General features: G+C 53.6%; 1 protein-coding gene across 1 annotated transcript in view; it reads left to right on the top strand.

Moving 5' to 3' along the window:
• The window catches only part of LOC122390157 (AT-rich interactive domain-containing protein 3C-like), a 36,686-nt gene extending 26,218 nt beyond the window's left edge, over positions 1-10,468 (top strand). The window contains exons 7-11 of the mRNA XM_043382839.1: positions 957-1,118; positions 1,319-1,464; positions 8,053-8,299; positions 8,548-8,771; positions 9,460-10,468. Of these exons, the coding sequence (XP_043238774.1) occupies positions 957-1,118; positions 1,319-1,464; positions 8,053-8,299; positions 8,548-8,771; positions 9,460-9,548 (868 nt within the window). The 3' untranslated portion in view covers positions 9,549-10,468. The remainder of the gene's footprint in view (positions 1-956; positions 1,119-1,318; positions 1,465-8,052; positions 8,300-8,547; positions 8,772-9,459) is intronic.
• The last annotated feature ends 269 nt before the right edge of the window (positions 10,469-10,737 follow it).

The raw sequence follows: 10,737 nt of genomic DNA on the forward strand, positions 1-10,737 counted from the left end.
ATAGATAAAGAATGATCGTAAGATGCATAATAACCAGTAAAACGCCTTTTGGGCGAAGAACGAGCGAGCGAGATAGTGAGCCCTGCACGTGCGGAAGGGCGAGAGGGTACTTCCAACGGGCTTGCGCAAAGCACCCTTCTAACCGGTCGGTGTGCCAAATTTGAACGCAATCGGCCCAGCCGTTCCTGAGATCTGGAAGCGGCACTCTGCACGTGCGCACGTGCAAACGGGGTCCAAACTGACTTTTGCACGGCACCCTGCTAACCGGTTCCCAACCGTGTACCAAATTTGAGCGCAATCGGCCCAGCCGTTCTCGAGATCTGGAAACGCCCCCTGCACGTGCGCACGTGCAGTAGCACCCTAACCGCAATACATGGGAATGCATTGCCTGGTGGGTGCCTACCTGCATGCCAAGTTTCAGCAAAATCGCCTCAGTAATTACCGAGTTATTAAAATGGGAACAAATTTGACACCTCTTATTGTATTCTGCACGTGCAATGGGGGTCACTCACATGCATCGAGAGTATCCTATTTTTGGTAGAAGGGATGCAGCTACCCTACAAAAATTACCGCAAGTCAATCACCCAAGCAGCTGCTGAGATATGAGCCTCTCAAAATCACTACTTTTGCAAAACAGCTTGAACACCCTTGACTTTTCACGTGGCACGTGCCACGACGTTCACTGAGGTGTATCAAAAGTAGTCAATTACGGGGTAGAAGGGATGGGGCTACCCAGCAAAAAAAAGACCGCAGGTCAATCGGTCCAGCGGTTGCTGAGATATAAGCCTCTCAAAAGCGTTACAGGCCGGGCCGGGCCGGGCCGGGCCGGGCCGCTCATACTGAGATTTTTCCGTTATATTGAAAAGACTCGCTTCGCTCGCTGCGCTCGCTCGCTCGTAATCACATATCAGCTGCACCCAAATGTATATCGACCACCTGTGTCTTCTCATCTCCAGGTACATGAAGTACCTGTACCCCCTGGAGTGTCAGAAGGAGGGTCTGAGCAGTCCTGCCGACCTCCAGGCGGCCATCGACGGCAACCGACGGGAGGGTCGACGGGGAGGCTACAGCGCCGCCTCTTACGCCGACTTCTCTCAGCGTGCTCCACTCCTCGCCAGGTAAGGCACTGGTTAGTCAGCGAAGGTATAGACACGGTAGCTTTTCTATTTAACATTTTGACGTCAATATTCAATAATGTTTGCTTGACTTGGCATAGCTTCGTCTTTTCGAGTAGGTATTACAGGCCTTTCTTCGCTTTGCAAATGTGTCTTTACTGCCTGAAGTCCGAGCAACAAGTGTGTTATTTTTTTCATTTCAGTCCCATGGCTCCGTCGTTCGGTCTCGGTAACGGGATGCCGATGCCGACATCGCTGCACCAGCAGGGTCTGTCTCCGCTGTCACTGGTCACCAGTCGGCCGGCCGCGCCCGGATCCAACGGACCCGCCGGACACCCCATGCCGCCCAGTGAGTATCCGGGATCCAGGGGACCCGCCGGACACCCCATGCCGCCCAGTGAGTATCCAGGATCCAAACGGACCCGCCGGACACCCCATGTCAACCATTCAGAACCGGACTTTTCCCGTGCTTTTGTGTAATAATAACCCTCCTTATGACAGCGGAGAGGTCATCCTGGCATTCATTTTCCAGCGCTGTGGGGCGCTTATTTACCGGCGTGGTGGGACATTTATTTATCGGTGTCAGCAAAGGCCTGACATATCCGGTGGTTAAAAAATAATCAAGACAGATTCGAAGGGTAGTCAAAACCGTCAAAACCCCTTAGGAATGAGACCCACCGGACAAGACATCGTTAAAACGCACGATGATCGATTGCCGAAAGTAGTGTTATTTATTTTCGTTGATTGGGCCGGGGTTCGGGCCTGTTTAAAGCTCATTAGTGGCCGTTTTCAGTAGTTTCGCCCGATTTACATAACCGCACAGCGTGTCATTATCACCGCTACGGCCGCCCAGGCCGTAAGCAAATAGCACCACTGGGTCCACAGATTCCCCTCATGTCCGGCTTTCGCGTTTGACGCGAGCACTAGTCAGCGAGTTTGCCGCGCTGCGTTTCTGCTGGGCTATACGCGTTGAACTTGGCATGTCTGGCAGGCGCCGCTATTGCGCCAGGTATATATCGATACCATACCGAGGCCGCGATGACATGCACACGCACCGACCAGTTGGCGACATGTTGACCCTGTTAATGTCATCTAGACCGCCTTGCCGACGCCGGGTCTAAGCCAACAGAAATGTGACGCCCACACCACGTGGTCAGAGTATAACCGGATCCAGTCATTCCAGCCGGTGGTCCAACCTACATACACTAACCGTCGCGTTCACTGCCTTGCTGGGGGAGAGCCGGCGCCGGCCGAGACGAGACGAGACGAGTCGGCCGTTTGGGGTGACGTCCTTGAGGCTCGCTTTGGCGGAGCTTAATGACGTCCCATTGGCGACCGAACTGGTCTGATGACCTGGGCATTCCAGCCCAATCAGGAGCCGGACGGCAGGGGGAGGGGGGGGTCCAACTGACCCCTTCCCCACACGCTAGACGCAACAGAACGCCGCACACGGACGAGTGATATGATAGGTGTACGGATCAGGCTCATTCGAAAGCCCGACCCATCAGTATCACAAGCGGCGGCCGCCGCCGCGACGGGACAGTGACGACCTGCAGTTGTGCAGTTACATTCCGACTTAGCGTTGGAAACGGTCTAACATGAGCCTTCTTGCTGATACGTGCCCTGTGGAAAGACCGCAGTCGACACAGCCAGCCGGGAACCACCGCGGCACGTCAGCGTGACACTCACCATATCAATCCGCCTAGCGCTCAAAGCCAGCCGAAATCGGGGCGCCCGGGGCACCCGGCTAGCCGACATACAATGCATCTCTGCACGGCTGCGTGACACTGACTGGGACGGTCTATTCTGCGCACACACCCAGTCTGGAATCCATCACTGCACCGCAGAGTGACACTGACTATTTCGATCTACCCGATGCACATGTCCAGCCAAGTGTATCTCCCTCCCCCCCCCCCCCACCCCCACCCTCCGTTATGACCGGCCCCTCCCCAGAACCCAGCCGCCGCTGGAGACCGCTCCCAACGTCCCATCTCCCCTCCCTGGGCCTCGGCACGGCCGACCTGTTTGTCTTAGCGCGCAGCTGCGTGCCCTCAAACTCTCCCTCTCTGCTCTCCCACCCTCCGCTATCGTCCCGACCGGTCGTAAGCTCCAATATTTGCTCAGCCGCGACAACACCTCGCTGACGGCGCCTCGTCTTTATCACCTCGGCGTATGCCGTCTAGTGGTGTTAGTTGCAGAAAATGTATGTCCAATGTCCGTCCAATTCCAATGCTTACGCCGATTTCCGTCCAAAATGTTTAAGCTAGCCATTTGTCCAAAGATGTCCGAAACCTACGCAATAGTTTACACTTAACACTGTTATCTTTTTTTATGTATTTTTAGCAGCTTTAATGTGTTAATCATCTCAAAGGCTGATCTTTCTATTCGCCAATCAGTGTTAACCACGATTGCTTTATAGAAATGCTGAGGTGTAGCAATGATTGTCCAAAGTTGTCCAAACCTGCGTCATTGTCCAACCGAATTCCGGATTGGACATTGGACAAAATCGGAAATCCACAGATTCAAGCTACGATTGACACCACTAAATTGCCGTCTCACCCAATGCCGCCGCGCCCCGATGGAGGCCATTAGATACCCGCCCCTCTCCTATACGTGCCCGCCTGTTCTGGATCAGTTCGCACCATTACCTGCCGGGTAGAACTCGCGAGTTACGTCACGTGTCAGGTCATACCCGTCGTCGGGCCAGATATGGCTCGACGGGGACCACAGTTGCCAGGTCCTCCTGTGCACACGGCATGTACTGATCAGGTCTCACCCGTCGGCCGTGGCCATGACACGACGGGGACCACAGTTGCCAGGTCATCCTGTTCACACGGCATGTACGGATCAGGTCTCACCCGTCGGCCGTGGCCATGGCCCGACGGGGACCACAGAGTGCCAGGTCCTCCTGTGCACACGGCATATACGGATCAGGTCACACCCGTCGGCCGTGGCCATGACACGACGGGGACCACAGAGTGCCAGGTCCTCCTGTGCACACGGCATATACGGATCAGGTCACACCCGTCGGCCGTGGCCATGACACGACGGGGACCACAGTTGCCAGGTCATCCTGTTCACACGGCATGTACGGATCAGGTCACACCCGTCGGCCGTGGCCATGACCCGACGGGGACCACAGTTGCCAGGTCATCCTGTTCACACGGCATGTACGGATCAGGTCACACCCGTCGGCCGTGGCCATGACACGACGGGGACCACAGTTGCCAGGTCCTCCTGTGCACACGGCATATACGGATCAGGTCACACCCGTCGGCCGTGGCCATGGCACGACGGGGACCACAGTGGCCAGGTCATCCTGTTCACACGGCATGTACAGATCAGGTCACACCCGTCGGCCGTGGCCATGACACGACGGGGACCACAGTTGCCAGGTCATCCTGTTCACACGGCATGTACGGATCAGGTCACACCCGTCGGCCGTGGCCATGACACGACGGGGACCACAGTTGCCAGGTCATCCTGTTCACACGGCATATACGGATCAGGTCACACCCGTCGGCCGTGGCCATGACACGACGGGGACCACAGTTGCCAGGTCATCCTGTTCACACGGCATGTACGGATCAGGTCACGCCCGTCGGCCGTGGCCATGACACGACGGGGACCACAGTTGCCAGGTCATCCTGTGCACACGGCATATACGGATCAGGTCACACCCGTCGGCCGTGGCCATGACACGACGGGGACCACAGAGTGCCAGGTCCTCCTGTGCACACGGCATGTACGGATCAGGTCACACCCGTCTGCCGTGGCCATGACACGACGGGGACCACAGTTGCCCGGTCCTCCTGTGCTCACGGCATATACGGATCAGGTCACACCCGTCGGCCGTGGCCATGACACGACGGGGACCACAGTTGCCAGGTCATCCTGTTCACACGGCATGTACGGATCAGGTCACACCCGTCGGCCGTGGCCATGACACGACGGGGACCACAGTTGCCAGGTCATCCTGTTCACACGGCATGTACGGATCAGGTCACACCCGTCGGCCGTGGCCATGACACGACGGGGACCACAGTTGCCAGGTCATCCTGTTCACACGGCATGTACGGATCAGGTCACACCCGTCGGCCGTGGCCATGACACGACGGGGACCACAGTTGCCAGGTCATCCTGTTCACACGGCATATACGGATCAGGTCACACCCGTCGGCCGTGGCCATGACACGACGGGGACCACAGTTGCCAGGTCCTCCTGTGCACACGGCATATACGGATCAGGTCACACCCGTCGGCCGTGGCCATGACACGACGGGGACCACAGTTACCAGGTCATCCTGTTCACACGGCATGTACGGATCAGGTCGCACCCGTCGGCCGTGGCCATGACACGACGGGGACCACAGTTGCCAGGTCATCCTGTTCACACGGCATGTACGGATCAGGTCACACCCGTCGGCCGTGGCCATGACACGACGGGGACCACAGTTGCCAAGTCATCCTGTTCACACGGCATGTACGGATCAGGTCACACCCGTCGGCCGTGGCCATGACACGACGGGGACCACAGTTACCAGGTCCTCCTGTGCACACGGCATATACGGATCAGGTCACACCCGTCGGCCGTGGCCATGACACGACGGGGACCACAGATGCTGGCCTCTCTAGGCGCACGGTGTCGTGGTCAGCTAGGTACCCGCCCCTCTCCGTCACGCCCACTTCTATAGCGCCCGTCGAACGGTCCCCCCCCCTATCCCGTCTCCTCGTGGCCGTTCTACCTAGATCCTTCCCCCCCCCCGCAGCCTATCGCTGCGCCCACCTGCCATCATGCGTCCGTCTCCTGTCGCTCCGTTGATGTTGTCCTGTTATTCCGTACACCAAACCGAGCACTTATATCGCATTCGTCGCGCGCGCCGCGCGAGAAACACTCCGCGCACCCCTTGTACACCGCGGCTCGGCTCACACTGCGCGTGTTATCGGCCGACCACGGCGGGGCCGCCGCGGTTCTGTTTGTTCTTCTCCACCCTTCTCGTTATCGCCCCCCCCCCCCTCCCCCTCCCCCTTCCCTGGACCCCACTGGCTCGGTGTCGCGTCGTGTCACGTCGGCCCGCTAATCACGATTCAACGTCCCGTTAATGCTTGAAAAACAGAACTCTGGACACACCACCTCTTGAGGTGGACAGGCTTGAGGCATGAAACGAGAGACCAATATCATTTTAGGAATAAAGAATGAATGATAACGGTTGCAACAGGACCCATGAGAAGCTATTCTACAGGGTCCAGCGTCTTTTGAATATGGGGATCCTGATCGTCTTGGTTTCGTCGAGATAAATGTGCCAGTAAACATGTGACGGCCGCCGGGTCGCCAATAGCTGGTTATTAAATTCTTAATTGCTGGTTGTCAAGATCAAACGGCCATCGTGGTTAAGTTGTTTACATAGGCCTCGTGGGTAACGCAACCGATCTGTGCCACAACAGCCTCTAACTGCGGTGGAACAGAGGCAGTGGGTACCGAAACCGATCTGACACTATAGACCTTAATCGTCTCACAATCTTATACCAGTAATTGTACCGTTACGATAAAAAAAAAAAATTTCGTTCCCTTTAAACCAATTCATTTCCCCATATGGCCTTGTAGCTCTAAGGAATGTTTGCATTGACGGAGATGTTTTATTGTCTTTGCACATTTACCAATATCTGATGTGCCCTCCCTTTCCGGCTGTAAGTGAAAGCGTTGTATGCTCGCATTTCCGTTCAATGGCACGCAGCACAGGTATTTGCTGAGCAATTAACCTGCCGTCAGCGAGGCTCTAGGATGACATCAGGGCAAACATAGGGCGGAGACGAGCCATCAGGCTGTCAAAGACGATATAATAACCGCTTCCAGTGGCCCCTGTCTGTTAGTTCGGCACAGGAAATCCGTCGGAGATACCGCGCCAGTCTCCAACAGAAGTCAAATACCTACCAAAGGAACGGGCGTAACCAAACTGGACTAACAGTCACATACAGAGGCGAAGAGGTTTTTAGAAATTGTTGCTATTTATAGATATTCAGATGAAATAGAGATCGTTCAGAATGCGAGAGATTATCCATAATTAATTCGATATTATGTAGAGACGACGGCAGATTGATGACGTTGGAAAATGAGAACGCTGAGTCATACGACCCAAAACAGTTAGACTGATCACGCACGTGTTCCATTCGTTCACGATAACCTTCACAGATTGAGCTGAAAATGATTTATGGTCTGTAGCATCGATGTAGGCCGGATTATGACAGTCGGTAATCTTACAATCAGGATAACTTTCACTGTGGGGCTTGATCATATTCCCATATTACAGTTTTACTCTGCGCAACAAAGACAAATTTTAGGAGCTACTTTACAATAGTTTCATTTTAACAATTCGCGTTTTGAGCATCAAATTATTTGCATTTATTGAGTTGCACGCTGGCCCGGCCCTAGCCAGCGCGGTAGCGAGTCGGCCGCCGGATATGCCGTGCCGAGTTTGCCGTGCCGCGTCGGATCTGCCGTGCCGTGGCCGCCGTGGCGGCGGTCCGTGAGCCGTGCCCATCGGGCCCGCCGTCGGTCGTTCCCAGAAGTCGTGCCGCGCAGCCGCGCCGCCGGCCTCGGCGGTCGCCCCGCCGCCCTGATAGGGGCCCACTCCGGCACTCAGTCTGAATCACATCTGGCTTGATGGCTCTAATTAGCCGGCTCCAAGGTCTCCGCCCGGCAACCGGCAATGATTGGACCACCAAACAATTGCATTTATCACTGTAAGCAGGCACTCGACTGCAGATAAACTCATCGACCGTATCAGCTGATTATGATAAACGCCGCCATCTAATAAACGTCCACAATTAGAGTCCTTTATTCGGTGAAATTATTACGGGAAGTAGTTAGGCGGCGGTGCGATGGATGCGGCCGCGCCCGCTGACGCACCCTGTCCCTCTCCCCCCGCCCGCCCCGCAGGTTCGCCGTTCCTGCCGGCCATGGGTGGTCCAGTGATGCCGTCAGCCAACGATACGCTGATGACGCTCTGGAGCCTCTACAACCGCCAGCAGCAGCAGCAACAACAACAGCAGCAGCAGCAGCAGCACCGTGTTCACTCTCCTCCTCAGCACCGGAAGCCGGAGGTTGTACCACACCGGAAGCTGCAGAGTGCCAGCCCCGCGCCACAGAGCGAGGCGCTCAACTTGGGCGTCCGAGACACAGCTAGGTGCGGGCGAAAGCGTACCGGTATAACCTTAACTCTAATTTGACCAATAAACAAATTAAGGCTTGTGAACTGTAAAGCTATTTAGAACTAATAATGGATATCAGGTTACTATATTCGGGTCGAATTTACTTGTTTGGCATTAATAAAAAATGTCAAAATGCCTAGTTACTAGCAATTTATGTCTACTATGAACAAACATAAGATTATTACGTCAGTGAAAAATGATAACACACAAACACCACCGCCAGGGACGAGATGGACCGTCAGATGAGCCGTCACGGGGCCCGAGAGCACCCTCACGACAACCACCTGAACATGGACAAGGAGCACGACTGGGACAGGCACCTGCCCATCAAACGGGAGAGCCAAGAGACTGTGTCACCGCCTCCGCTGCACAAGAGGCCTCGGCTGCCGGAGCCCGAGCGGCAGACCGCCGCCTTCCCGCACACCAAGATGAGCATCTCCACTAAGGGTAAGTGTTGGCCGGAACTAGCATAATTGTTTTTGTTTTATTTTATACATTCTGAAGTTACCATTAGGAAATTGTAATTGGAAGGCTTAAGTTCAATTTAAAATAACGGAAAATACACTTTGAAAATTGTTTAATCAAATACTTACTTTTCACGGCTTCAGTCAATGCAAAGCCATGGATGGCATGGCAGCAGTTTAGAATAAGTGTCATCCATATATGTTGCAAAATTTTAATGCAAGTTGCATATAAATGCAAAAGGAAAGTTGGCTCATTTCAGCAGATCCTTTTTCATGGAACATTATTTTATCTATATTTTGTTTGTTTGTTTTGTTGGGTTAGGCCCTTTCGGTCGACAAGACCATTGCAGAGCCGGAAGGATGATAGGAATTAGGGGGAGACATTGGTCTGGGCAGGCACCCTAGTGAGTCGCCGGGGCTGAGCCCGTCCAGAGGACAGGCCACCCAGCCCCAAGGCACTCACTGCACCCGGCTACGGGGTGCGCTCCCTCGGGAGCAGCGGTGCCGCTCCAAGGGAGCAGCCCGCATGAGATAAAGTTGCCTGTCCAGCCCGGAGGGGGTTGTGGCGTGGAGGAGAAGGATTTCAGTATCCTGAGGATAGAAGCACGGATAGGTGTAATTTTATCTATATTATAAAACACTCTTGACAAAGCCCTTTTGGTCTATCGCAGGCGACAGCAGCATAGTTGTGAGCATGGAGCTGAACGGCGTCGGCTACCAGGGAGTGTTGTTCGCCCAGCCGCGGACTGCCAGCGTGTAGCGGCTCACATAGCAACAGCGCCATCTAGAGCTTACCGACACAAGTATTAGTGCGCCGGTCACCACCAGGTGTCGCTAGGCGCTAACAGTAGAGGAGAATGAAGATCTCATAAAAAGTGGTGGCCGCGGTGGCTGAGTGAACGTGACCACGCGTGGAGACATCTGTGGGTTGTTTTGCTTCGATCCAGAGAGAACCGTTGTTGAGGGCTTCGAGCGCCCGTTTTTCCCGTCAAAGCTATTCGGGCGTGTTTAATTTTAAGTGGGAATCCTTGTGGTTTTGTTGGTGTTTCAAATGAGTTGTCTTGTTATGCATTGGCTGAGTTTCATCTCTCGATACCACGACCGAAACAAGAGCATCCTTTTTCTCAGGGATTGAATAGCAGCCCTGACATGCGTGGTTTATGGAATAGGATAGAGGTTATGAATTTGTTCGAGATGAAAGATATGCATTGGATGGTTTCAATCGATCGGCTTTGAATTGGTTGACCTGTTGGGCAATGCGGCTGCTCGCATTGCTGTCAATTTCTGAAGCACCAGTTGCTTGCTTGTATGTTTCAGTCAAAATCAATCAAATTTGCTGTATTATTTCATGGTGTCCATGAATTATCTATTGTGATGAATGCTACTTAGTGTAATTCCTGATCTTCCAAATACCTACCTAATCCCCACTTCTTTTGACGTTATCACATACCACATACTTGAGTGCTAAAAATGCCCATTTCGAGTCTCTTTTCCTGTTTCCTCCCGTAGCTAATGACAATCATTAGTCACTACAAATATCCTGTCCGTTGTTTGAAAACGAACAATGTCCTGTTGTAAGCCCTAGAAATCAACGCTCCATGCGACATAGAACTGTTTATGTGGAGGTTTTTGTGATTGGTGTTCCCTGTAAAGCCCGGACACAATATACATGTGTTTCCATGAAATGTGTTGATACTTCATCAATGAATTTCGCTGTTCGTAAGCTTATGACCAGGGTTGTATACGACTCAATCAATAGCAATCAATTCAATCACGACAAATTTGGGAAACCAATCAAATCGATCAAGTCAGAGCAGTTTTCGGGAATTGATTCAATCGACTCAAACGCGACAATGAAAGGAATCAATCAACTCAATCAAACGACTCAAACCAAGACATACATTAGGTTTTTTGCCCCACCAACTTGGAAAAGTGTCCATAGCAGTCTG

This window comes from Amphibalanus amphitrite, unplaced genomic scaffold (assembly GCF_019059575.1).
Source record: "Amphibalanus amphitrite isolate SeventyFive unplaced genomic scaffold, NRLGWU_Aamphi_draft 000384F_arrow, whole genome shotgun sequence".
In the NCBI taxonomy this organism is placed as follows: domain Eukaryota; kingdom Metazoa; phylum Arthropoda; class Thecostraca; order Balanomorpha; family Balanidae; genus Amphibalanus; species Amphibalanus amphitrite.